At 61.0% G+C, this 25,661-nt stretch overlaps 4 protein-coding genes across 4 annotated transcripts; all 4 read left to right on the forward strand.

Moving 5' to 3' along the window:
- Positions 1–515: 515 nt before the first annotated feature.
- Positions 516–14,200, forward strand: GALNT6 (polypeptide N-acetylgalactosaminyltransferase 6). Its single transcript, XM_062597192.1, has 10 exons — positions 516–1,003; positions 3,072–3,244; positions 6,351–6,500; positions 6,837–7,071; positions 9,479–9,596; positions 9,827–10,027; positions 10,574–10,705; positions 11,872–11,973; positions 12,240–12,392; positions 12,586–14,200. The coding sequence occupies exons 1-10, from the start codon at positions 516–518 to the stop codon at positions 12,697–12,699; spliced, it is 1,866 nt and encodes a 621-aa protein (XP_062453176.1). The 3' UTR covers positions 12,700–14,200.
- Positions 14,201–15,577: 1,377 nt separating this feature from the next.
- On the forward strand, positions 15,578–17,700 carry CELA1 (chymotrypsin like elastase 1). Its single transcript, XM_062597336.1, has 8 exons — positions 15,578–15,657; positions 15,803–15,885; positions 16,015–16,115; positions 16,376–16,501; positions 16,639–16,775; positions 17,117–17,262; positions 17,381–17,530; positions 17,614–17,700. The coding sequence occupies exons 1-8, from the start codon at positions 15,618–15,620 to the stop codon at positions 17,629–17,631; spliced, it is 801 nt and encodes a 266-aa protein (XP_062453320.1). The 5' UTR covers positions 15,578–15,617; the 3' UTR covers positions 17,632–17,700.
- Positions 17,701–18,151: 451 nt separating this feature from the next.
- On the forward strand, positions 18,152–22,528 carry BIN2 (bridging integrator 2). Its single transcript, XM_062597195.1, has 11 exons — positions 18,152–18,245; positions 18,951–19,031; positions 19,135–19,189; positions 19,312–19,406; positions 19,514–19,609; positions 20,304–20,411; positions 20,483–20,568; positions 20,720–20,795; positions 21,110–21,192; positions 21,320–22,228; positions 22,328–22,528. Exons 1-11 carry the CDS (start codon positions 18,168–18,170, stop codon positions 22,491–22,493), a joined length of 1,833 nt encoding a protein of 610 aa, XP_062453179.1. The 5' UTR covers positions 18,152–18,167; the 3' UTR covers positions 22,494–22,528.
- A 210-nt stretch (positions 22,529–22,738) lies between these two features.
- SMAGP (small cell adhesion glycoprotein) lies at positions 22,739–25,397 on the forward strand. The gene is made up of 4 exons (XM_062597368.1): positions 22,739–22,801; positions 23,912–23,995; positions 24,126–24,200; positions 24,293–25,397. Exons 2-4 carry the CDS (start codon positions 23,977–23,979, stop codon positions 24,463–24,465), a joined length of 267 nt encoding a protein of 88 aa, XP_062453352.1. The 5' UTR covers positions 22,739–22,801; positions 23,912–23,976; the 3' UTR covers positions 24,466–25,397.
- Positions 25,398–25,661: the final 264 nt, after the last annotated feature.

Here is a 25,661-nt window from a genome sequence, read left to right on the forward strand (position 1 = left end):
GCTGTAGCAGATGTTTTGGTTGCAGGACTGAACATGAAACTACTGAAGACAGCTCGCTCTCATGATATCTAGCACCAGAACATCTTGCAGTTTCAAATCTGACTCATTTATTTATTTGTCGTCTTTTTAATGTGGACTCACAGGCCTGAGGGGCTGGGAGAGGGCAGTGCTGTGCTGGGAGAGGGTTGCAGGACGTCCCTCGTGCCTGGGGCTCGTGGTCTGCTCGTATCGCAGCTTTCTGGGGAGGGAAACGCTGCCAGACCAGCGGCAATGCCAAGAATGAAAGATTCTCGCTTGCTCCTCTGCGTGGACTGAATTCTCTGTACGGTACCCAAGAGACGTCCTGTTGGCTCTGTCCTCTCAGTAGCCTGCTAGTGAATTAACCTTGCGTGCCTTTCTCTTCCTCCTCAGGTTAGAAAGGCAGAGAAGATCGTCGTGAGGTGCCTAGACATCCCATGGCCCTGAAACGCGCGGAGCTCTGACGTAGGAAGACCTCTCTGAAAACTGTGCTGAGGATGAGGCTCTTACGGAGACGCTACAGCCCGCTGAAGGTGGCTCTGGTGGGCGTCGTTTTTGTCATCTGCCTTTTCATCATGCAGAGGGACGTTGGGAACAGAGACTCGAGCGAGGAGCCCTGGCTGAAAAACATTGTTAACGGGAAGGATCAAGTCATCGATCTGATGATGGGGGCAGTAAACAACATTCGGGACTCGATGCCGAAGCTTCAGATCCGGGCTCCGGTTCAGCAAGAGGCTTCTTCGCAGAGCACCAAGTCCTGCCTCCCCGGCTACTACACGGCCGCGGAGCTGAGGCCGCTGGTGGAGCGGCCGCCCCAGGACCCCAACAGCCCCGGGGCCGACGGCAAAGCCTTCAAGAAGGAGCAGTGGACCCCGGAGGAAACCAAGGAGAAGGAGCGCGGCTACGAAAAGCACTGCTTCAACGCCTTCGCCAGCGACCGCATCTCCCTCCAAAGAGCGCTGGGGCCCGACAGCCGCCCGCCGGAGTAAGCGCCGTCTCCTAAACGGCCACGTAGCCGGTTTGTGGGGAGGAGAGGGGCGCCGGCTGGGTGATGCCGGCAGCGGTGGGGTGTGCACGTGTTCAGGGTTCGCTTACTCCCTTGGGGGTCGTGTTTAAGGGCAGGTAAAAACGGGGCTTGCGGCCTTCCGCGTCGGCGAAGCAGAAGCGGGTGGCTAACGCTCGGCTGGTTGGGCCGCCGCAGCTGCGCGGCTCCCGCCCGCCGCGATTCGTAGTCCAGCTCGTCCGCGTAGCCAGCGCCCTGCGGTTTGGTTCCCCGTGCTGACTTCATGCAGCGTTTGCAGGTTTTTTTTTTTTTTTTTTCCCCTACTTTAAGATCAGTGGGGGGAAATTCAGCCCTTGTCAGCTCTCTGCCTTGGTGGTTATTATGCTTTGCATGTTATCACCTCTGTCCAGGCAAACCACGCATGACACATCTCCTCTGCCCCCGCAGATGAAGCGGAGAGGGTTGGAGCTGAGGGTTTGCAGGGTAACCCAAGGACATTGGCCACGTGCCTCCTAATTACAACAAATCCAGAGGAGAAAATTGCTCCAGGTGTGACCCGCTACTTCTCAGAAAAGCCTCAGGACACAAACTCACACTTGCCCCCTCAGGCCAGCAACGTTTCCTACCAAAAGCGAGGCCGTTTTTTGGCGGTTCTGTTGCAGCCAGGAGGTCAGCACCATGCACAGAGGCCACGTTGCGTGGGCTCAGCCCTCCTGTCGTGGAGAGCAGAGCTGGGCTGCTGGAAAGAAGCAGCCTGGGATGTCGGAGAAGCACGTGTGCCGGGGCTGGCCGTCCCGTGGGTGACAGGGACGAGTGGCAGGAGGGTTGCCTTGGTGGTGACCCAGCTGTAGGAAGGACTTGCTGATATTTTTGAGGTCTGCACACACCCTGTCGCAGGCTTTAAGCAAGCCTGGGGTGCACAGTAGCACTTTTCCCTCCTTTCTTTTCCACTAATTTTTATACTCCCTTTCCTACCTTCCTTATACTTGGTGCTTGGTTTTAAATCATGACACATTAAACCATGCAGTGGCTCTTCACATCTCTGTGTACCTGCTCCAGGCCCTGCTGCTCCAGCATCCGGGTAGCCCCCCCCCACTTCCCTCCCTCTTTTATTCTAGCAGCCTCTGCCGTAATCTTACTTTTTGTTTTCTTAGCCGAGTGGAACAGCTTGAGACTCGGACAGGCAGGGGGGCAAAAGAAGGAGCCTAAACTTGAGAGACTTCATCACCTTCCCCGTGGCCTCCGGCAATGTGCTGTGAGATTAGAGCGTGCCCCAACCCCTGCCGGGCTGGGGAAGGCATTGGAGGGTCTCCTGGCGAGAAAAATAAAATAAAATAAAATAAAAAAGGCTTGTGTAGGAGTTAGAAACCCAGCGCTGGTTTGCAGACCGTCTTCCCCCCCCCCCCCCCGAGCCAGCAGGCAATTATCTGTGCCTAGCAGGTGTAGCTGTGACAATGGAGGGACACCGGGTCCCGGGGCTGGGAAGCAAGGCCGAGGCAAGAATGTTATTCAGTCAACCGAGGGGGCAGAGGTATAAACCAATTTAAATTAAAGCGGTTAAAGCGCACCGCGGAGCTGAAAGCGGCGGCGGCGAGCGGGAGGGCCGCGATTGTGCGCCCGTGCCCGGCCGCGTGGAACGCTTCCGCCTTTTGATGTGCAGCGGGAGGGAGAGGCTTTCGCGGCCCCCCCCCCCCCCCTCCCCGGCCCGGGGAAGCCGGACGGAGGGGGGCGAGGGGTATTTCGTTTTCGGCGCGTTGGCCAGGCCTTGGTCTTACCGCCCGCCCCGAGAGCGGCGTGTTCCCAGGGCGCTGCTGGGGTGGCCGCAAGTCTGGACGTGGGAGCGGAAATCCAGCTCGTGTTTCTGCTGCTGAAACCTATTTCTCCCAGTTAATAAAAACTTCTGTGCAGGAAAAATCAGCCCATCTCAGCACATCTGTGGGTTTAACTGGGATCCACACTTTATCAGTAGACAGCATGAGCTCTGGCTGGTGGTTTATGCCTCGTATGTGCCTACACCTCACTTACACTTGGGTTCTTTCGCCTCTTGCAGGTGCATCGATCAGAAATTCAAGCGTTGCCCACCGCTGCCCACCACCAGCGTCGTCATAGTCTTCCACAACGAGGCCTGGTCCACGCTGCTGCGGACGGTGTACAGCGTCCTGCACGCCTCTCCGGCCGTCCTGCTGAAAGAGATCATCCTCGTGGATGACGCCAGCACGGACGGTGAGTTGGGGCCAGCTCCGAGGAAGGGCGTCCAGGAAAGCGCCACTGTCCCAAAACCCCGTTCTGCCCGCGGACAGGGGGATGATTTCCCTCCTCCCCCGCCCCCAGATGAGCCTTTGATGTTGCTTTGTAATTACCTTGAGTCACATGAGCGTGCTCGGGTTTTCTTTTCTTTGTGTGTTGTTTTTAATCTGGCTCCTGGATAAAACTTGCACGCCAGGCGCTCCTCCCGCGTCCTGTAAACAGAGCACCTACACTTTCCATCTCAGTAAATTACTTGCTTGTCTGGTACACTGCAATTTGGCAATCCAAATTAGTTACACCAAGGGTAAACTAATGACATGGTTCAGTGTCAGGGCTGCCTGGAGCAGGGTGTTGGAGAAGATTAGACTTTACCCTCGCTCTATCCCGGGGCTAAACCCTCCTTTTCTGCCAGCAGCAGAGATCTGTGAGGTGCAAAAACCTTCATGTGATGCAACAGCAACCTTAAGAGAGGATTTCTGTGGTCGAGGGCTCTTGTGTCAGGATGCATCTGAGCGATTGCTTCGGGAGCTGGGGCTTGGCCTGGTTCGTGCCTGCTTTGGGCTGAGCAGCACTAAGTGTGACAGGTACTGGGACTTGGGTCTACCGTGCAGGACCTTGCCCACGTGGCTTATCCCAGAGGGAGAAGGGGATGTGTCTTGGCCCTGCTGCAAAGAGCTTGCTCTGTCCTTGCTCATGGGTCCCTTGGCCTTTCCCGGCCTCGAGCTTCAGAGCGAGGCCTGGTGCGCAGGAGGGAAATGTCTCTCCCAAGACTGTGGCAGATGGACGTCCGTCCTTCAGGGCAGGACACCTGCAACCCACTGGCATGGACCAAAAGGGCCCTGAGCCGCTTCCCGGGGCAGAGCTGGCACCCGAGCGCTCTGCTGAGCTCTTGCTTCAAACGCTTCCCCCCTGCTTTTTACGAAGCATATCCTATTTCCCTCCCTAACAACAAGCCCTTCTGAAAGAGCTCTGCTGACTTGGCCCTTGGAAACACATCTCCTGTATGCAGCTTTGAGATATTCAGCGGCTCCGCAGCGGTTCAACGACCTTTATTGTGCCGCTGCTCTGCGGCGGTGGAGCAAGGAGAGGAGGGACAGACCCTCCGTCCCTGGGCTGCCAGGAGGCTTGATTTTTTTTTTTTTTTCATTATTACAGCACTGAATACCGTTCACTTTTTTCTTTCTTTCTTCTTTTTTTTCCCCTCTCTTCTGTAAATGGGCCATCAGCCCATGGTCAAGTGCCATCTGCCTGCCTGAGTTCCCTTTGCACGCGCAGGGCAGAGGGGGCAGCGTGGCGGTTACAGTCACTGCAGCTGGGTGCTAGGTGCTGCACGGCAAGAGGTTTCCAGCTGCAGCCAGCTTACCAGAGCAGAGAGATCAAGCAAAGCAGGAGGCAGAGCATGAACGTGAGATGGAGGAACAGGGGAGAGGCTCTTGCAGCCGTTGTCTTCTTGGCCTCCAGTGGAGGCAGCCGTCAGCCCTTGCTGCTCCGTGCCCCGCTCTGCACGGCAGTGCCTGGCAGGTGGGGTGCCGTTTTGGAAACCAGGTACCCCAGGAAAGGCAGTCTGGTGCTTTCTCATAAGACGACTGTTCTTTTCTTCTGAGGATTTCTTTCTTCTCGTTAAAGCGCAAGCCGTCCTCTTTAAGGACGGAGCTCAGAGCTGCCTGTGACCAGGCTCTGTGCATCTGTCTTTCCGCCCCAGCAAACTTTCGACTGTTGCTGCCACCTTTGGCCAAGAGGTTGTGGCCTGGCAGATAGTCAGTTCCTCCATGTGTCACAGAAACAGGCAGAAGGGTCCCAATAACACCCCGCCGCGGGAATGGCAGGAGCACCCTCTTTGATAGATGCTGGAGGAGCTTTTGGAGAAGGATGCTTTAAAAGCTACCAGCCCCTGCAAGCTCTTGGATCTTACTAGATGCAAGAGAATCTGATCCTGAGACGTGGATCTGGCGGCAGCGAGGCTTGCACGGTTCCCTGGGTCAGGCACAATTGCAGGAGGACAAGCGATAAATCCCTGCTAGCATCGCTTCTGCTGCTATGGAGAAGCTGCTTGGTTTGAGCACTTGCTGGGAACAGGCAAGACTTAAGGTTTCTGACCAGGATGAGACTGTCAAGGACATGGTTTCTGGATTTTCCAGCTGTTCTCCCACCCATTCCCCTTCATTTTGGCCTTATCCCTTCATGGCTTTTTGTTTAGGAGCATCTGACAGAGAGGAGAGACACTAATTCCCTCCCTTCAGCACTGTCAGGTCTGAAACCTGCCTTATTTCTCCCTTGGCTACCCCTTGTCCGCTTGGTCGTGGTGAAGTTTTAACCACAGGTCAAGAGGCTTTCTCACCCCGTCATTCCTCTAATCCCAGCTAATCTCTCTTTGATGCAGAGCGGGCGGGAGGGATTAGAGCTGCTAAAGAGCTCCATGGGGTCATTTCCAAGCCTCACTCTCTCTTTTAGCAATTAAAAACCTCCTTCATGGGTGGGGAACGGGAAGCTCTGCCCAGGCCAGATGTGAAGCAGGGGGTGGAGGGGAAGAGCCAGCAGGCCTGGGGAAGCTGCTTCTCATTTCTCAACTTTACAGAGCAAACTGTTTAATCTAGATAATTTCAGTGTTATTGGGGATTTATCAACTATCTGCAGCACCACTTCCTCCCTGTAACAGGAAGCTGCTTGGAAGGCCTGGCATGGGGTTCCCCTAGGATTTATTTAGAAGGTTTTTAGACCTAAAAATAGTTGCAGCATCTTATCCTGTGTGTAAACAGCTCCCCAGGGGGTATGAAACAGCAGATATGGTAAGGGACCAAGGAAGCTGCTCGGAAGTGTGGGTGCTTTGCCTTCGCTTTCCCCTGCGTCGCTGCAGACCCCGGTGCTGTGGGGAGGGTGCAGGGGGCAGGTGGTTCAGGGCTTCATCCCACGCTGCAGTCGCGTTGCAGCCCACGCGCTATCACTACAACCAGCCTCGCGTGGGCAGCAGGGACGTAGCCGCTCGGGGCAGCAGGGATGTCTCCCTGCAGGGACGGGCTTGGACGGCCTCTGGGCTGCTCCTGTCACTCCTCTCCCTTCCCTGACACCGCTCTCCTGTCCCCAGACTATCTGAAAGACGAGCTGGATCGCTACGTAAAGCAGCTGCAGATCGTGAGAGTCGTGCGGCAGAAGGAGAGGAAAGGGCTGATAACGGCGCGGTTGCTTGGGGCCCGCGTGGCGAGCGGAGAGGTGCTGACCTTCCTGGACGCGCACTGTGAGTACTGCCCGCCTTCCCCTTCCCCCTCCAGCTCCGCGGGGCTGCGGTCCCCGGCACAGCTCATGAGGCGAAAGGGGAAGTGGGACGAGGTCTCATCCTGGGGACGTGAAGCCAGTGGCCAGATGCCTCCACCTGCGTGTGGCTGAGTGCTCACTGCCACGAGAGAGCCCACCGAGGCAATCCCAGGCTTTTGAGAGGCCTCCCAGCACAGGAGAAGTTGGATCGCCCCGGTGAGGCAGCCCATTGCATGCCCTGAAACGATGAGTCTGAGGATTTGCCCCTAATACAGCTCCTGTGTGCGCAACGTTGGTGAATCCTTCCCCGTCCCCCCAGGCGAGTGCTTCCACGGCTGGCTGGAGCCCCTCTTATCCCGCATTGCAGAGGAGCCCACGGCTGTCGTGAGCCCTGACATCACCACCATCGACCTCAACACCTTCGAGTTCTCCAAGCCCGTCCAGTACGGCAAACAGCACAGCCGGGGCAACTTCGACTGGAGCCTGACCTTCGGCTGGGAGGCTGTCCCGCTCCGGGAGAAGCAGCGAAGGAAAGACGAGACCTTCCCCATCAAGTAAGCGTTTGCGGCGGTATTGGTGCCCTCTTCGCCACAATGTCTGTGGCAAGGAAGAGCCTTAAGGTCCCTCGGCAGCTGGGAGTGCTGTTAGCAGGTGCTAGATGAGCTCTGTGAGCAGAGCGGCAGCATCCAGCTTCCAGGCCCAAAGTTAAGGGGAACAAAACGAATTGGCCGGGTGTATGTGGCTACCTCAAGGCTCAATAATGCTTAGGGAGATATGGAGAAAAATGGCAGAGCTGGACTCAAAATCTACCCTGTGGTGGAAAACTACCAATTTTAAGTTATTTTTTCCTTCTTTTAAAACAGGTCGGGCTTTTCCTGTTACTTTAGTTTCTCTCTGTCAGCAGCAGCTTTGTAGCCTTGGTGCCTCTAGATGGTTTGGGTCGCTGGTGTGGAGCCAGGCAGACAGAGCTGTCTCTTCCCAGGAAAGCTTTGCCTGTGGGGCGCTTGGGTTAGAAGACCTCAGATAACTTCTTCTTGCCCTGTAACTGCTCTGCCTGGGAGGGGGTGCTCAAACAAGGTCAGAGCGAGGAGCTGGCAGAGGAGAAATCTCTGTTTGGGTTTGGTGACAGCGGAGCAATAATGTCGCCCTTTCCTAAATGAAAGGAGCCTTTAATTACCTCAGGCTCCAGACAGATCTTGATTCTTCCAAAGTCTCTCATTAAGGGTTCAGCTGTCGTCGTCTTATCTTTTTGCACTTCATCTTGGAAACTTGGTCACCCAGACCCCCCCGGGTAGGTGCCCAGAGGTGGCAAAGGAGGAAGGGGATGCTACCTGTGGGTCAGACTGCACAAAGAGACCTTCCTCCCCCCTCTATTTTGCATGGAGAGAAACCTGGCGAGAGGGAACGTCTCTCTGCTAGGACTCGATGCTCTGCAGGACCACCGGTGGGTTACTGGAGAGAGGCAGCGCCCCAGTGGCTAGAGCACAGGCTCTTCTTTTCCTACCAGCTCCCACTCCTGCGGGATGTTCGTCTGAGTCTTGCCTTGGCTGCAGGATCCCCAAAGGATGGGGACGGAGTGCGCCTTGGCATGCGAACAGAGCCGCTGTGCTGTGACCGGACGCTCGTGCACTGACCAGTGCTGTCAGTACAGGGCCAGGAGCTGGCAGCTCCTGGGGTGAGCTTGGCCGGTAGCTCTGGGAGAGGCTGCTGTCTGGGGCAGGAGTTTGTGCTGCTTCCCCTGCCTGGGATCAGCGTATCAGACCCTTGCTCCTGCAGGAGCTTCAGGCTTCAGGCCCTTGCCCGCAGAGACGGGCTGCGTAGAGGTGTGCAGGGAAGGAAGGCAGGGGCACGTCCCTGCTGATGGCTTCAGCCAAGAACCCTCGACACCTGCTAAGGCATTGCACTGAATGCACCTTGCCCTGAGGCAGCCTCGCAGCAGCTGGCGAGTACCAGGAGATGGCTTGAGGGAGCTTCAGGTAACCTTCTGCCTCCTGATGTCTTGGCGCCTTCCTCGCGATACTCGGCAGAGGAAGGTTTTCCCTCTGCGCCTTTCGAAGCCAGCTGCTGTGGGTGACCAGCCTCGGCCAATGCCCCTTGATAAACCGAACGATCTCGCGTTCTCCAAGGGAGATACCCAACACCGTGTTTGGCCCTTTCCGCATCCTGTTCTTTGGCCCGGAGCACAACTCCGCTTTGTGGAAAGGTCAACCGGGAGATGTTTCTGTCCCAATAAAGGTCCCTTTTTTTTCCCCAAGGGCTGCTAGTTTGGCTCCAAACAGCATCTAATCTCTCTCAGCCCCTCTCGGCAGGAACACAGCAGCTCAGTGAATCCTTTTTTCTTTTTCTTGAATAAAAGCAAGTTTGTTCCAACCTTCCTCTTCCAAAGATCAGATGGAACAGATTATAAAAGCAAGAGGAGTGAATAGGGCGCCCAGTCACTGAGCTAATCTCTTTCTCTTCTGCTATAGGTTTTCAGTAATAATATCCAAGTTTCACTCTCGAGTGGAGAGCAGCCAGCGAGGCCCCTTGGCAGCTTGGTGTCACGTCTGCTGTAGATTTCCTCTGCTCCTCTGTCCGCTCGTGGCAGCGTCCACTGACCTCTGGGCGGGTCTGTCCTTGCAGCTTCCCCTCTGACGAAGCCTTTTCTGTCCAGCTCGTAGCGCAGCAGGGCCTGGCGCATGCCCCAGCCCTCCCCGCTGCCCGGGGCAGCACCAGGGGCAATATCTGGAGCTCGGGACAGGCAAGGGAGACCCAGCTGCTTCGCCGGAGCCACTACATGGGAGCCAGCATGGGGGTCGCAGCCTCTCTGTAATTCCTCCCTGGGAAAACTGTCCTCAAAACTCCAACCTCTGCATTTTTAATCCCTACCTGTTTTGCAGATGGAGGATGTGGCTGCTGGCGTGTAAAATTCACAGAGCTCCTGGCATCCTCCCTTTAAACTCTGCTTCTGTCTCTTCCTAGGTCACCAACCTTTGCCGGTGGGCTCTTCGCAATTTCCCGGTCCTATTTTGAGTATATTGGCTCCTATGACGATCAGATGGAGATCTGGGGAGGAGAGAATGTGGAAATGTCCTTCAGGGTAAGAGCAAAGTCTGTGCGTTTTTAAAGAGTGACTTCAGGGAAATCCCTTGTTCGGGAGCTCAGGATGTGTGTAAAGGGGCACTGATGTCTCCAAGCTCCAGGTGGGATCGATGGAGCCGAACTCCCATAAGCAGGGGGCAGCTCCGAGCCCAGTGGGGGTCCGAAAGCACCGCCGTGGTCGGGGAGGCTCCTCCACGGCTCAGGCGCCAGGTCCTCACCTCCCCGCAGGTCTGGCAGTGCGGCGGCCAGCTCGAGATAATCCCCTGCTCTGTCGTCGGACACGTCTTCCGCTCCAAGAGTCCCCACACCTTCCCCAAAGGGACCCAGGTGATTTCCAGGAACCAAGTTCGCTTGGCTGAGGTCTGGATGGACGACTACAAGGAAATCTTCTACAGAAGAAACCAGCAGGCCTCGCAGATGGCCAGAGAGGTACCCTGCATTTCCTCGGAGTATCGGCAGCGTTTCCTTGGTGGAGGGTAGCGCCAGCATGTGTTCCACAACACGCAGCGTCTTGGGATGCTGTCCCAAAGGCTGCAGTCCCGCAGGGAGCCCATATCCCGAGCAGAAGAAAACAAAAAGGCTCAGCAGGTTTAGCTTGCAGGGGTGGAAATGCATTGCCAAATATATGCATGTGTATGTGTACATCTTTTGCCTTAATGTTTTCTGTTGGGAAGAAGTAGATTTTTCTTCCCCACAATATCAAAGCAATTCGAAGGGGTTTGAATTTGCTTTGCTTTGGCTTTGACTTTCCAGCTCTCTTTGCAAGTGGCCAGAGTCTGAAGTTACCTGTAAGAGCCAGATATGGTCTTGTAAGGCTCTTAATGCCTGCCTTGGTCTTAGCTGTAGTAGGACATGGGCTTGATCTTAAGCAAGGGGATGACCAGTCTGGGAGGGCCTATTTACTGAGCCCTTGCTCAGGGTTTTGTTGCTGGCTTTGGAGATTAGTTTAATTTTCTCACATGACTTTGTTGATAGAAAACGTATGGTGACATTACAGAACGGCGCAAGCTGAGGGAGCAGCTGCACTGCAAGAACTTCACCTGGTACCTAGAAACCATCTATCCAGAGATGTTCATCCCAGACTTGACTCCAACTTTTTATGGAGCAGTAAGTACATGAGTGTCTGGAGCTGCCTGCTTGCTCTGCCGGCCCCTTGGGCTTAGTCCTGCTCTAGAAATAAGCCGCAGCAGTGAGGTCCAGAGGAGACTAGGCTTCGCTTTTGACCCTAAACCAGCAAGGAGGAGGGTGGAGGCAGAGACCCTGCCTTTCCAGTTCGCTTGTGGTGCTGGTGAGCCTCGTCTGCTGCCAGCTGATGAGGCTGTGGCTGACAGCAAAAGGCAAGGCAGAGCACTGGAATCCGGCAGAGCTGGTTTCAGGCCGAAGTTATGGGGGGCCCTGAGGGGATGTCGCACTTGGTTAAAAGAGGCAAAACAAGTAAAACCTCGGGGAGAGTTCAGGCAGCCTTAGCGCTGTCAGCTCTGGGCGTTGGCCTGCGCAAGGTGGGGCTTAAAAATCCACAGGCCAAATTTTGCTGTGCGGAGGGATCAGGCAGGTTGGGGGCGAGCTGGATGCTCAGGGTAGTTAGCGTTCGCGTGGATGTGCGTTCAACTCCTGAATGGCTCTGTAAGCTCCAAAGGGCAGTGATTTGCCCAAGATCACATGCAGAGCCTGAGTCAGAAGGATGAGTTTGGACCACAGGTCTCCCAGCTCCCTGGCGAGCAGCTCCCAACACCAGGCCAGCAGCCAGAAACGTGGAGCACTGGCCCTGTCCCCGCTTATCTGTGCTCCTCCGCAGCCCACAGAGATCACTGCAAAGGAGGGAGCTACTGAGAAAAGCCCTTTCCTCAACCCCTGCAACCGCTGATCTGCGTGCACAAAGTCCTTCTCTGCTGTGGCAATGTTGTGAAACCAGTTTGCAGAGATGCAAAACACACGTTTCAATAAAGCCCTCCGCTGGCTCCAGGCCAGGTCTTAATTCAGCTCTATTTCCCGAAACTTTGGCCAAGTCGCTCTACCTTAGACTTAAATAAATTGCACAAGCTATAGGAAGGCACTCGGTGTGACGGGGAGGAGCTGGTGTAGGCATTGCTTACATCCTGGAAACTAAACTAGAGATCCGGACTCAGGGCTGAGTACCGGGAGCGTGTTTGTACAGTGATATTGAGGTGCCCTGTGAACCCAAAAGCAAACGCTGGTCCCTGCCCAAGCAGGTGGTGATTCCAGGCCAAAGGGACCCCAGACCTGAGCTTTCTGCTCTGCACTCTTTCTTGCAGATAAAAAACAAGGGGACAAAGAGCTGCCTGGATGTTGGCGAAAATAACCATGGTGGGAAGCCGCTCATCATGTACCCATGCCATGGGATGGGCGGCAACCAGGTAGGCACCTGTGCGACCCCCTCGGCTCGGGAAAGGCCTGGAGGAACCCTCTTGCGTTGCTGGTTAGAGCTTGAACAGCACGTTTACCACTGGCAATTTCCCTTACTTCTTGCTTCCCCTTGCAAACCCATCACATTTTTTTCCCCAAACTTCTATCGTGACGTGGGCAGCCAGGTCTGGAGCCCGGGTGGCCACGTGCTTGGGGCAGCGTCAGCCGGTGACGCACAGCAGCAGCGTGATGTCCCCTCTCTGCTCTCCCTTCCCAGTATTTTGAGTACACGACCCAAAAGGACCTGCGGCACAACATCGGCAAACAGCTCTGCCTCCGGTCCGGCTTCGGGCCCGTGGAGCTGGGCGACTGCCAGTACAGAGGGAAGAACACGCGGGTGCCGGCGAACGAGGAGTGGGACCTGGCGCAGGTAAGGAGGGCAGAGACAGCGCCTGCGGGGAAGTTTTTGAGAAAGCAGGGAAAGGAGAGGGGCCAGGAGCCCTTCTCTGCTGTTTTCCTTCTCCCTGGCTTTTAAGTTGTCTTCCTGCAGAACTCGGTGCATCTTATGGGGGGCATTGCACAGAGATACAAGCTGTCTTTATCTTTTTTTTTTTTTTTTTAAGGATCATCTGATTAAAAACGTAGCCTCCAACATGTGCTTGACAGCAAGAGGGAAGCATCCATCGATGGCTTCCTGCAACCCGTCGGATTCCCATCAGCAGTGGTTCTTTACTTAGCGGGAAAGCAGAGCAGCGCGAGTGAGGCAGGAGGCCCTGGCGATCCCAAACTGCACTCAGGAGACCAGAACCCAAAACTTTCTCCGTTTTCTTTCTTTTTTCCTCTTTAATTTAAAAGAAGCTAAAGCCTTAAATATGCTGCAGTTCACATTTGCCTTGAATTCACTCCTGTGCCTTTTGAGGGATCAAATATTGGAATTTGCAGAGGAGAAGATTATTTGGCTGTCTCACCTTTTTCTGAGACAAAGCCAAGAAAAAAAAACAAAAACTGAAAAACAAACAAAAAAAAAACCTCCTGCCACTTGCAGCCAACCTAAGTGTCATATCTAGAACCCATCCAAAGCCAAACAGCATGGACCCGGCCGTGCCAGGGTGACTCAGGGACGACCGGCCCCACTTGCTAACCCCGGGGCAGCCCAGAGAACGGATCTCGACAGCGATAACGTGAGGAGCCTGAAACGGAGACTGTAGCGTTGGTTGGAAACCTCCCGCGCCGGGAAGGACGAGCAACTGGGGCTCTGCCAAAAGCGACCACGTGCGTTTTATGAACCGGCTGTGCCGCACCGTGACGTTGCCGCTGCCCCGCGCGCAAAACCTGGCGGGGAAGCTCCTGCCAGCGAGACGGAGAGCGAGAACCGATGGCGTTGCAAATCAAAAGGGACTCGCCGCACGGTTAGCCCCGTGCGGGGAGGTGAATCACCGTTTGACTTGGCCCCTGCGCGGGGAAAGCTGGGACGGTTGGCGCCGTGCAAACGCGTCGTGGCCGGCAGCGTGCACCCGACCCCGCCGGAGCGGACGGAGGTGAACTGGTGGCACAGCCTGGCGGGGGTAAGAGCCAAAATCACCGTGTCGACGAAGCGCTGGGAGGTGCGAGACGGCTCCTGGAGCCAGCAGATCGCCAGGACCCGGCTCTCGCCCGCCACGGCCAAGCAAGCTCCTCGCTCGCGGGAAGGGAAGGGATTCACGGCTCCTCTGACCCCATCTGCCTCGGATTGCAGGCTTGGTTTTGGAAGGGTTAGATTATTTTTTGTTCAATTGCTTTTCTTTTTGGTGTGGTTCAGTTTGTCCTTACACTGATTTAAAAGACGTTGAGCGCCGCCTGGGCAGCGATAGGGGACGTGCGAATCCCGGTGACCCGAATTCAGGGCGTTCGCACTCCCCGCGGCGGGAGCAAAGGCGCCGGCGGCCGCGTTTGGGCTTCCGCGCGCGAGGTCTTTGGCTGGGACCGGCGGCCGTGCCTCGGTCGGGCAGCGTCTTCCAGGAAAGGGGCCTCGCGGGAGCCCGGCTGTAAAAACCTCCTCGCAGGAGCCCGGCTGTAAAAACCTCCTGTTTTCTCTCTTTTTGTTTAAACCTGACTACTGTAGTTTACACTATTTTGTTTGCAAGTGTTTTTTTTTCCTATTTCAATTTAGTTTTGGGGGGGAAAAAAAAACACTTTTTGGAATTGGGGAAGAACTTGTCTTTGGATACACGGAATAAAGAGATGCTTTATTTTACAAACGTCCCGGCTCTGGCTGTGCTTCCTCGGCCGTCGGCGGCTTCTCCGCTGCCCTCAGCTGCGCTTCGGCGTTGCGGCGGAAGGCTGGACGGTGAAAAGGTGCAGGCTGTGCCCAAAACCGCTCCGCGTGGGCACGGAGCACCCCGAGCACGGGTCTGGGGCGCGCAGTCTTCGTGGCCCAAATCCAGACCGATTTGAGGCAAAAGCGGGGATATTTGGCGCTTTCTACTTCCCCGGGGGGAAGTTCCCGCTGCTGAAGGACGCCTCTTCCTCCGAGCGCCCTAATCCGAATTCATCCACCGCCGCCGAGTCGCCGCGGAAAGTCCCCCGGGACCTTTGCAGCCCGAACACGTGCGCTTTAGCGCGGCGGTTCGAGCTGCGGCAGGGCGGCCCCGAGCGAGGGGCCGCCGAGGGCTCTGCCTCCCGGCTCGGTCGCCTGCGCCCGCGGTTCTGCGCCGCGCAGCCTCCGCCGAGGCCGACCCGGCTCGAGGAGCCGAGGGTCGGGATCGCCGGGGCGCGGGAGGGCGCTTGGCAGCGCGGCCGGCAGCCCGGGGCTTTGCGCCCTTTCTTGCACGTGGATTAGCAGGCGTTGGGAAAACTCCCTCCGCGTAATCAAAACCTCAAGCTTCTCTTAGAGATAAGAGCAGAAATGCAGCAGGTGTCTTTTACCGAATGAGCTGTTTGTTTTTCTCTGCTTTCCAGGGGAGCTGATATCCCGTCCTAGCTGCTGTCTCCAATGCCGCTTCGCGGGATCCTCGTTTGCTGCCGATCCGACCCCACCGCCGAGCACCGGAGCCCGGGGAGCAGCAGGCAAAATACCCCAGTTGCCCCTTTCTGAGGAGGGGGGGAAACGTTGAAAAGCTTTTTGCTGAAACAGCTGCTGCGTCCTGACACCAGGTCGAAACATCAGCGTTTCTCTTAAGTCCAAAAACGTCGCGTTCTGACCCGTTTCGCCCGGGAGTCTGCTTCCCGGCTCTGGTGCCGCCTTTGCTGGGCGGCTCTTTCGGAGGAGCTGGACGCTCCTCCCGCGTTCGCCTCGACCCGTCGCGCAGGAGCGCCCCGGGGCCGCCGGGCTTTGGCACGGACGGCCGCGGCCTCGCGGCGCGGGCGCAGCCTCGGCTGGAGAGATGGGCACGTGCGCTGCCCGCAGAAGCAGAGATTGTTCAGAACGGGGCCAAACCCGTGGGGGTTTTTTTTTGTTGTTCAATTATTTTGTCTTTTCTTTTTTTAGCCTGAGGCTGCAGCGTTTCTGCCCCGGCCTTCGAGGCGCTGTGTGCTTTGGAAGAGCCACCAAGGTTGCTCGATATGACCGAGTCAGCTGCTTCTCTTCCCATCCCGCCTTCCCCATCCTCTTTAAAACTCGGCCGCCGTCAGCGACGGGGCCCCGACAGCCGGCAAAGAGGCGACGCGACCCGGCGCGATGCTGCGGATCCTGCTCCTGGCCGCCTTCGTCCTCTGCGGTGAGCGCTGGCGGGGCCGGGAGGCGCGAAGCCGGGCTGCGCGGGCTCTGCCGGCGATTCCTGCGGGCTGGGGCGGGGATTTGGCCCGTTCCTCCGGCGTTTCTCCCCGCAGCGCCGACCCCTCTCGCCTCCCTCTCTCCCGCAGGACGCTGCTCGGAGGAGCTGCCGGACAAGGCGCAGCGGGTGGTCGGCGGCACCGAAGTGCAGCCGCACGCGTGGCCGGCGCAGGTGGGCGCCGCGGCGGAGCCCCCCGCTCCCGGGGCTTTTCCCTGGGAAAACCCGGACGGGGCCACGGAGCAGCGAGCGTGTCGTGCCCGCCCCGAGCCGAACCGTGTCCCCTCCGCGTGTCTCCCCCAGATCTCCCTCCAGTATTACTCCAGCGGGAGCTGGCACCACACCTGCGGCGGGTCCCTCATCCGGCAGAACTGGGTGATGACGGCGGCTCACTGCGTCGACAGGTCAGTGGGGCCGGAGGGGGGCCGAATGCGCCCCGCTTTCCGAGAGCAGAAAGCCTTTTCCAAAGAGAAATCCCCACCGGCACGGCCGGGGACACCGCTTCGAAGCCTTTGCTGACCCCGTGCTAAAGGGTTGCGAGACCCTTCCCTGGGATCGGCTTGTTCTGGCCTTGATCTTTCCTTCATCCGCTTGTCCCTGGCGGCAACAACTCGCCCGCCGAGGCCGAAGCGCTTCACGCCGAGCTTTTCCGCCTCCTCCGCAGCAACCTGAACTTCCGTGTGGTTGCTGGAGATCACAACATCTACCAGAACGAGGGCACCGAGCAGGTCTTCAGCGTCAGCAAGATCATCATCCATCCCTTCTGGAACAAGAACAACGTCGCCGCGGGGTAACCGGGGCCGAATTCGCCGGGGAGGCGTCACCCCCCGCGGGGCACCCGTCGCCCCTCGCCGCGCCCCGGGGTCTCTCCCCGCGCCGGTGGGATCCCGGCGAAGCCCCGTTGCCTTCTCGCCCCTTTTCCCGCAGCTACGACATCGCCCTGCTCCGGCTCTCCGGCAGCGCCACCCTCAACAGCTACGTGCAGCTGGCGGTGCTGCCCCAGGAGGGGACCATCCTGGCCAACAACTACCCCTGCTACATCTCCGGCTGGGGCCGGACGCGGAGTAGGTGCCGCGGCCGAGCGGGGCGAGGGGCGGCCCGGCTTTGCCGCGGTTTTCCTGCCGCCGGGGACGCGGACGGCCTCGGCGGCCTGCAAACCTCCGGGCTATAGGCGTGGGAAACTTGAAGGATGTTTTAAGGCAAAACGCAAGGACGGGTTTGGTGCCGCCGAGGCCACGGCAGTTTGGGGAGGGTTTTTTTTCCAGGGAATGGGCGCTCTCCCTTCGGCGCCAGGCACGTTTCGCTCCGCACCCCGCGGCGGATTTTGCAACGTGGGGCGAGAAACGGGGGGGGGGGGACCGGCGCGGCGTCCGCCCCGCGCTGACGGCCGCTCCGCGGCGCGCAGCCAACGGGCAGCTCTCGAGCGTGCTGCTCCAGGCGTACCTGCCCGTCGTGGCCTACGACATCTGCTCCAGCTCGTCCTACTGGGGCTCCACCGTCAAATCCACCATGGTGTGCGCCGGTGGCGACGGCGTGCGCGCCGGCTGCCAGGTACGGCCGCGGCGCGGGAACGCCGAGCCTCCGGCCGCCCCCGGAGCGTCCCCGGGGAGCTTTTCCCCCACCTCCCCGCCCCGCTGACGGCGACGTCCCCTTTCCCGTCCCGGCGCAGGGCGACTCGGGCGGCCCCTTGCACTGCGCCGTCAACGGCCGCTACCAGGTTCACGGCGTCACCAGCTTCGTCTCCAGCCTGGGCTGCAACGTGAAGAACAAGCCCACGGTCTTCACCCGCGTGTCCGCCTACATCTCCTGGATCAACAGCGTAAGGGGGGCGGGCGGCGAGGCGGCCGCGGTCGTCAGCCCGGACGCGCCGCCGCTCACGGCCGGCCTCTCTCCTCCCTCCAGGTGATCGCCCAAAACTGAGCGGGCCGCGGGGGCGGCCGGAGCCGCCGTCCGCCCCGCGTTCCCGGCGGCAGCCGCCGGGCCCCTCTCCCGTGCCAATAAAACCGTGTTTCCCCGGCGCGACGCCGCTGGCCCCTCGCTCTCTCGCCGGCGCCTTTTGGGCTCTTTGCCTCCGGTTTTGGCGCCGTCCGGGCTGTGTCTCGCCGTCCGCGAGGCTTCACGCGGCGGCAGGGCGGAAAGCCGGAGCGTCGCGCCGCGCGAGCCGAGTTTCGGCCCGAAACCCCTGCGCAGGGAGGGATGGAGGGAGGGAGGGAGGTTTTGCCCCCGTGCACGGAGGCGGCGGGCGCCGTCTCCCCCCCCCCCCCGCCGCTCGCCGGGGAGGGCTTTGCCCCCGCGGGGCGAAGGCGGATGCGGCGCCTGGTGCCGGCTGCCTCCTCGCGTCGAACTTCCTCCGGCAGAAAACGTAAAACCGCAAGTTGCTGCTGAGCAAAAAAACAAAAAAAAAAAAAAAACAAACCAACCACCCAACCAAAACCAGCAGCAACGGGGCGGCAGCCATGGCCGAGGGCAAGAGCGGCGGTGCCGGGCTCTTCGCCAAGCAGGTCCAGAAGCACCTCAGCCGGGCGCAGGAGAAGGTACCGGCCCCCCACATCCTCGTGTTTTCGTTTATTGATTTATTCCTCGTCTTTGCTTTCCTCCCCCGGAGGGGCGGCGGTGGCGCCCGCGCGGAGGCCGTCGCGAGCCGGCAGCTTCGCCAAGGCGGGCGCTCGCGCTGGGCGGCCCCGTTTCACCGGCTCCGTTTGATATCGGTTTATTCGGCCGGGCAAATTTCCCCCCTGCGCGTGCGTGCAAAACCCCCGTGGGCCTCCGAGCCGCGCCGGTAGCCTGCGGCGTTCCCTAAAAGCAGGTTTCTGCCCCCAAAACGGTGCCGGCGCAGGAGCTCGGGGCTGCAGGAAGCAGGGGGGGGGAACAGTGCTGGAAACGGGGGGAAACGGGGCGATCGGGCGCCGTCCGGGGGGACGCGCCGGGCGGCCGGAGCGGGATGGCGGAGGCCGGCGGCGCTGCGCTCGCCTTTCCCGCGGCCCCGCTCCGGCCCTGCTCCGGCTGCTTCCCGGGGATAAGGCGCGCGGCCGCATCCGCCAGCGCGCGGGGCAGGATGCGGCGGGCCGAGGGCGCGCGGCCGCGCTGCGGCGGCTCCCAAACTGCCCCCGTCTCCCGCTCCGCTCCCCTCTCCAAAAAAAAAAATAAATAAAAGGGGGGGAAAAAAATCTCCCCCTTATTTAAAAACGGGGGTGATTCGCCCCACGCCGCCGGGCGCCTTTTTCGTCCCCCTCCCGCAGGTTTTGCAGAAGCTGGGCAAGACGGTGGAGACGAGAGACGAGCAGTTCGAGCTGAGCGCCTCCAACTTCCAGCAGCAGCAGGTGGGGACGCGGCGGCGGCGGCGGGCGGCCGCCCCGGCGCAGGGCCGCCCCGGCACGGCGCCGCCGCCGCCGCCGCGCTCAGCCGCCGCCGCTCGCTTTGCAGAGCGAAGGCCACAAGCTCTACAAGGACCTCAAGGCTTTCCTGGGCGCCGTGAAAGGTGCGGAGCCGGCGGCGGTACCGGCACCGGCATCGGCAGCGGCTTCTCCCGCGGCGCCGGGGCACCGGCTGGGCTCTGGCTCGCTCGCTGCCGCCGCCGCCAGCTCCCCGCTCCCCTCGCAGCGATGCACGAGAGCTCCCGGCGCGTGGCCGAGACGCTGCAGGAGATCTACGGCGCCGACTGGGCCGGGCGCGAGGAGCTGAGAGCCATCGCGGACGTGAGATCCGGGGGCGGCGGCGCGGGGGGGGGCTCTGATCCCCCCCTTTTTCCCCTCCGATCGCCCCCTTTTTCTTTCTTTTTTCCGCCCCCTTTTTCTCCGCGCAGAGCAACGACCTGCTGTGGGACGACTACGAGGCGAAGCTGGACGACCAGGCGCTGCGGCTCATGGAGAACTACCTGGCCCAGTTCGGCGAGGTCAAGGTACCGCCGGCGGCCGGGTCCCACGGCGGCCAATTCCCGTAGCGGCCGGTTCCCGCAGCGCCCGGGGGTCCCATTCCCGTGGTGGCCGTGGCCGGTTCCCACGGGGGCTGGTTTCCACGGTGGCCGGTGGCCAGTTCCCACGGTGGCCAGGGGGCTGATTTCTGCAGTGCCTGGTTCCCACCATGGCCGGTTCCCGCGGTGGCCAAGGAGCCAGTTCCAGTGGTGGCCACGTCCCGTGGTGGCCGATGGCCAGGTCCCACAGCGGCCAGTGGCCGGTTCCCGCGGTAGCCAGGGGGGCTAATTCCCGTGGTGGCCGGTTCCCACAGTGGCCAGTTCCCAGTTCCCACAGAGGCTGGTTCCCATTGGAGCCGGTTCCAGTGGTGGCCAGGTCCCACGGTGGCCAGTGGCCAGGGGGGCTGATTTCAATGGTGGCCGGTTCCTACTGGGGCCGGTTCCCATGGTGGCCAAGGAGCCGGTTCCAGTGGTGGCCAGGTCCCACGGTGGCCAGTGGCCAGTGGCCAGGAGGGCTGATTTCAATGGTGGCCGGTTCCCACGGTGGCCGGTTCCCACGGGGGCCAGTTCCCGCGGTGGCCAATTCCCACGGTGGCCGGTTCCCCTGGGGGCTGGTTCCCGCGGGGGCCGGTGGCCGGTCCCCGCGGCGGCCGCCCCTCGGCAGCCGGCTCGCCCCGCGCAGGAGCGCATCGCCAAGCGCGGCCGCAAGCTGGTGGACTACGACAGCGCCCGGCACCACCTCGAAGCCCTGCAAAGCGCCAAGAAGAAGGATGAGACCAAAATCGCCAAGGTAAAGCCCCGCGCGGCGCCGGGCGCCCGGCTCCGCCGCCAGCGCCGCCGTCCCCAAATCCCGTCCCGCAGGCGGAGGAGGAGTTCGGCAAAGCCCAGAGCGTCTTCGAGGACCTCAACAGGGAGCTGCGGGAGGAGCTGCCCGTGCTCTACGGCAGGTATCGGCCCCGAAGGCCGCGGCGGGTCGGAGGAGCGGCTCCGCGCTCGCGGCGCGGCCGGGAGCCTCCGATCGGGGCCACCGGCAGCGGCGGTGGCGGCGGCGGCGGGGGGAAAGCTGCGGCCAGCCCCACTCGGTCTCCTCGCCCGCAGCCGCGTCGCCTGCTACGTGACCGTCTTCCAGAACATCTCCAACCTCCGCGACACCTTCTACAAGGAGATGAGCAAGGTGCGGGCGAAGCGGGGCCCCGGCGGCGCCCGGCCGCTCGGCGGACGGGGGAGCCCGGCGCTGCGCCGCGAGCTCCAGCGGGCTTCTTCGAGCTGGGAAACCTTTTCCAGAAAAGCTCCAGAGGCCGGAGCAAAACGCGTTTATCTACCGGCTCCGCGGCAGGGAAACGGAGGGGTTTTTACCCGTTTTCTCACCGCGTTGCTCGCGGGAGCGCTGGGCGCTGGAGACGCGGCAGGCGGGAGATTCGCCCGCTGGGGTCAGCTCTGAAGGGTGATTTTTTGTTGTTGTTTTTTCCGTTTTTTCCCTGTTTTCAGCTGAACCACGACCTCTATGAGGTGATGAGCAAACTGGACAAGCAGCACTCCAGCAAAGTCTTCATCGTCAAGGGCGTCCCCAGGTAAAGGCCTGGGAAAAACCGGCCTCTCGCGAGCGGGGACGGCCGGCCGGAGGCGGAGACGGAGCCGCCGGGGGCCGAGCCGGCGGCGGTCGGGTGCTTGCACGGAGCCTCCGTCCTCCCCGCGCAGCAACCGCCGCTCGCTGCTCATCTCCTCGCCCGTGAGGCCCCCGGCGCCGGCCGAGCCTCCGGCCGCTGCCGAAACCCTGCAGCCGGTGCGGGAGCCGCAGCCGGAGCCGCAGCTGGAGCAGGAGGCGCCGGCAGAGCAGGAGCTGCAGCCGCAGCCGGAGCCGCAGCCGGAGCAGGAGGCACCGGTGGAGCGGGAGCCGCCGGTGGAGCGGGAGCTGCAGCCGGAGCAGGAGGCAGAGCAGGAGCCACCGGCAGAGCGGGAGCTGCAGCCGGAGCAGGAGCCGGAGCGGGAGCCGCCGGCAGAGCGGGAGCTGCAGCCGGAGCAGGAGCCGGAGCAGGAGCTGCCGGCGGAGCGGGAGCTGCAGCCGGAGCAGGAGGCGCCGGTGGAAGCGGAGCCGCCGGCAGGTTCCCGCGGCAGCGAGGCCGTTTCCAGCGGGCCGACGGAGCCGGAGCGCGCGGGAGACGCCGGGGCCGTCGCCGCGTCCCTGGCAGCGCAGATCTTGTCCCAGGCACTGGCCGAGGCGGCGGGAAGCGCCGGAGAGGCGCCCGCCGCCGGGCAGAGCCGGGAGCGGGGCGACGGCGGCGTGCCGGAGCCCGGGAACGCGGCCGCGTCTTTGCCGGCCGAGGAGCCGCCCGCTGCGGAGCAGAGCGACTCCGGGGAGAGCGTGGAGGAGATCGACCTTTCCCCCAAAGCGGCACGAACGCAGGCGAGAGCGGGGTGCCGGGAGCGGAGCGGAGCGGGGCCGCGGCGCCGGCGGAGGGGCCCTGGCGGGCTCCAGCGCCGCGCAGTGATTTATTTTTTCCCTCCCCTGCAAAAACGCTCCTCCGGTTTCAGGTGGGGCTGGACATCGCCCTCGAGGAGGAGCCGAGCGGCAGCCCCGGGGCCGACGGTCCCCGCGCCGCCCCCCAGGTGGGTCCCGTGGCGAGGAAGAGCCCGGCCCGAGGCCGAAGCTCTGCCCCCCCCCCCTTCCTCCCGGCGCGGCGGCTGACCCGGTTCTCGGCCCCGTAGGAGGGCGGCTTCGCCGCGGCGCCGGAGCCCGACGGCAGCCGGGAGCCCCCGGACGTCGCCGAGCCCCTGGGCAGCGCCTGAGCCCGGCGTCCCGGCGGGAAGCGGGTCGCCCACGGAGCCGAGCGCGGCTGCGACGCGCTTCGCAGCCCCATCTGCGTCGAAATAAAGGCGGCCGGCGCCAGCCGTTGCCCAAAAACGCCACCGAGCTCTGGAAAAGCGCCGAAATCCGCCGGGAAGGGGATCGGGGAGGTGGGAAGAAGCCGGGAACGCTGACGGGTGGGAAGGGGGGAAAGATTTAAGGGTTTAAACGGAGCCTGGGGCGGGCGCGGGGTCCCGGCGCCGATCCCGCGAGGCAGCAAGGGGTTAATGGGGGAGGATCCGCGGCACCGAGCAGCCGGCAAAACTGGAAAGGTTGGAAAGGTGAGGCAGGAAGGGGAAAGGTCCCGGCGCGTCCCGGCGCGGCGGCGGCTCCAGGTAAGCGGACGGCGGCGGCGGGGGCGCGCGAAGCCCCTCGGCCGCCCCGGGGCCCTTCGCAGGGAAGACGTAGCCCGGGGAGGAAAAGCGTCGCCGGAGCCGATCGGCGGCTCCCGCGGTCCCGGCCGCTCCGCGGGGAGCGAGCAGGAAGCGAAACGGCCTCCGGCAGAGCCGGGAAAAGAAACCGGAGGGGGAAGAGGAAAAACCTAAAACGGCCCCCGGAGCGCAGCGCTCCGGCCCCGCGGGCGGGAGAGGCCGCTCGCGCCCGCGAACGGCTCTTGAGCAACTTCTCCGAGCTGGATGGAGGACAAAAAACGAGGAAGTTTGGGTGTTTTGGGTTTTTTTTTTTTTTTTTTTTTTTTTTTTTTTTTTTTGCAACTCCTGCGAGCGGCGACGTGAGTCAGCGCCGGCGGCCGCGGCGCAGCAGCCCGGGAACGCCGCTGCGGCCGACGCTGCCCCTTTGCGCCGGGTTTTTTTTTTTCCCCCCCAAAAAAATACCCCAGTCTTAGGGTTTTTGCCTAAAATTGCCCAAACTGCTGCTGAGAAACGACCGCACCGGGCTTTGCATCGGCCTCGGAAACCGCCCGTGTGCAGCCCGGCGAGGGGGAAGCGCCGCGCTCCCGGAGCAGCGCCGGGTCGGCGGCGGAGCGGCCGCGGGCGCGTCGTCCCCCGGCCGAATTTACGCCCTTGTTTTATTTATTTATTTGTTCGTGAAATAACCTATTTGCTCCTGACACCTAGCGGTGCCTCTCCGGAGAGCCGCTGAGTCACGCGAGGCGCCGGAGCCATCGCGGAGCGGCCGGCGGGGAAAGCGCGGGACGTCGCCGAGCCGAGCTGAGCCGAGCCGTGCCGTGCCGAGCTGAGCCGAGCCGTGCCGTGCCGAGCCGAGCCGTGCCGTGCCGAGCTGAGCTGAGCCGTGCTGAGCTGAGCCGTGCCGTGCCGAGCTGAGCTGTGCCGAGCCGTGCCATGCCGAGCTGAGCTGTGCTGTGCCGAGCCGTGCCGTGCCATACCGGAGGCTTTGCAAGGCTCAAGCCCCGGGACCGCAGGGGAACTCGCTCGCCGCTGCAAGGCACCGGCAAACGTTCGCCTCCTCTTGCCTTTTCCTGGCAGCTCGGAAAGACGCCGGGACTGGAAGGAGCCTGGAGGGAGCTGGCGCGGCTCGGGCCGACGCCGCCATGGGAGCAGCCGGGGCAGGTACGGGCGCGGGGCGGCTTCGCCCGCCGGCGTTCGCGCCCGGGCTGAGCAGCCCCCGAAGCCCGGCTCACGCTTTTCCCCCCCCCCCCCCCCCACCCTTCCCCGTCTCTCCCCCGGCGCCGCGGGAAAGAGCCGACAACCCCGTCCCTGGGAAGGGCGAACACGCCGCCGCCCCACGAGGAAGCCAACACCGTCGTCATCGCAGGTAGGGGCCGGCGCGGGCGGCTCGGCACGGCTCGGCACGGCTCGGCTCGGGCTGCCTTAACCCCGCGCCTCCGCCTTCCCCCCCTCCGGCAGCGGTCGTCGCCCTGGTGTTCGTCACCCTGCTGACGGTGCTGGCGGTGATCGTCGTCTACCTGTACAGAAACAAGGGCAGCTACCTCACCTACGAGCAGCCGGCGGCGGGGAGCGACGGCTCGGAGCCGACGGAGGACGCCTCGCCCAAGGACAAGGAAGAATATTTTATCTAACGCGCCGGGTCCGGCGCCCGCCTCTCTCGCGCTCAGGCCTGAGGCCACGGCGCCTCGCTCTCTCGGACGCCGCGATCTGGAAGCCTTTCTTCTTCCTCCCCTAATTTATTAAGCCAGCCCTTGAAGGAGGAAGAAAAAAGGCGGGGGGGGGGGGGATGCAGGTCGCAGCTTCGACCGTCGCTCCTCGGCGCGGCGGGAGAAACCGCGGGAAGCGCCCGGCGCGCCGGAGCTGCCTCGTCTCCCCCCCCCCCCCCCCGCGCTGCTTTCCAATACAGCCCCCCGAGAAGCGCTCGCGGGGTTGCTGTCGTCCTTCCTCCGTCTCGCCGAACACCCAAGCCGAGCCGCTCCGCCGTTAGGCGCCGGCTAATGACCCTGGCTGATTTGGGAGGGGGGCAAGGCTACGGGCGCGCGCGGGACGGGCGCGAAGCCTCCGCCGTCCCGGGGCTCCCGGCTCCGCCGCGCGTCCGCCCCGCTTCGGCTCGGGAGCGGGGGGCAGTTCCTCCCTTAAACCAAACCCAGCAGCGTGGGAGGAGGAAGTTCGCAAAGCTGCAGCGAAGAGGAAACAGAAGCGAAGCAAGCCTAAGGCTGGCGCTAGGCGAGGCGCCGAGGGCCTTTATTTGACGTCCAATGCAAATTTGCTACTTTATTCAAATTTTCAAAATAGTCTTTATTCTACTTTTTTTTTTTAGTATAAAAAAATCCACAAGTTAAGTGCACCACAGTGTATACAGAGAGAGACATAATGCTGAACTTCCATAACAGTCAGTTGTATGGTTAAACACAACATATACAAGACACAGATTTAGATTAAACTGAAACCTCAAGATAAAATATATTTGAATCTGATATTTTTCTTCATAAAACAAAACAAAAAAAAAGAAACCAAAACATTGAGGATCCCTGAAATATTCTTCTTAACCCTAATAAGACTTCATTATACCCAAGTCATTTTTGAAGTATGCATTCATAAAACAACCCATTAACCAAGCTAATTTGTGTGTTGATTGACAGTTGCTACACACCCTTGTACAGATGGTAACCAGCCTCTCTGTTTGAACAACAGCCTTAAGGATTTTTGGTGTCAAGACACCAGGTCGAGTTAAAAAAAAAAAAAAAAAAAAAAAAGTTTGTTTATTAAGCATCATTCTAAAAGCCTAGTTAGCATTTAATGAAATGTTCAAACATGAGTAGCATTG

The sequence above is a fragment of the Rhea pennata genome, chromosome 29, assembly GCF_028389875.1.
Source record: "Rhea pennata isolate bPtePen1 chromosome 29, bPtePen1.pri, whole genome shotgun sequence".
Classification (NCBI taxonomy): domain Eukaryota; kingdom Metazoa; phylum Chordata; class Aves; order Rheiformes; family Rheidae; genus Rhea; species Rhea pennata.

Excerpts from the sequence above, each read along its gene's own strand:
- GALNT6 (XM_062597192.1), top strand. The coding sequence starts at position 516 with ATGAGGCTCTTACGGAGACGCTACAGCCCGCTGAAGGTGGCTCTGGTG. Across the intron at positions 1,004-3,071 it reads CCCGACAGCCGCCCGCCGGA|GTGCATCGATCAGAAATTCA; the intron begins GTAAGCGCCGTC and ends CGCCTCTTGCAG. Across the intron at positions 9,597-9,826 it reads ATGTGGAAATGTCCTTCAGG|GTCTGGCAGTGCGGCGGCCA; the intron begins GTAAGAGCAAAG and ends ACCTCCCCGCAG.
- CELA1 (XM_062597336.1), top strand. The coding sequence starts at position 15,618 with ATGCTGCGGATCCTGCTCCTGGCCGCCTTCGTCCTCTGCG. Across the intron at positions 16,116-16,375 it reads GCGGCTCACTGCGTCGACAG|CAACCTGAACTTCCGTGTGG; the intron begins GTCAGTGGGGCC and ends CCTCCTCCGCAG. Across the intron at positions 16,502-16,638 it reads AAGAACAACGTCGCCGCGGG|CTACGACATCGCCCTGCTCC; the intron begins GTAACCGGGGCC and ends CTTTTCCCGCAG.
- BIN2 (XM_062597195.1), top strand. The coding sequence starts at position 18,168 with ATGGCCGAGGGCAAGAGCGGCGGTGCCGGGCTCTTCGCCAAGCAGGTC. Across the intron at positions 20,412-20,482 it reads ATGAGACCAAAATCGCCAAG|GCGGAGGAGGAGTTCGGCAA; the intron begins GTAAAGCCCCGC and ends CCCGTCCCGCAG. Across the intron at positions 21,193-21,319 it reads ATCGTCAAGGGCGTCCCCAG|CAACCGCCGCTCGCTGCTCA; the intron begins GTAAAGGCCTGG and ends CTCCCCGCGCAG.
- SMAGP (XM_062597368.1), top strand. Across the intron at positions 24,201-24,292 it reads CAACACCGTCGTCATCGCAG|CGGTCGTCGCCCTGGTGTTC; the intron begins GTAGGGGCCGGC and ends CCCCTCCGGCAG.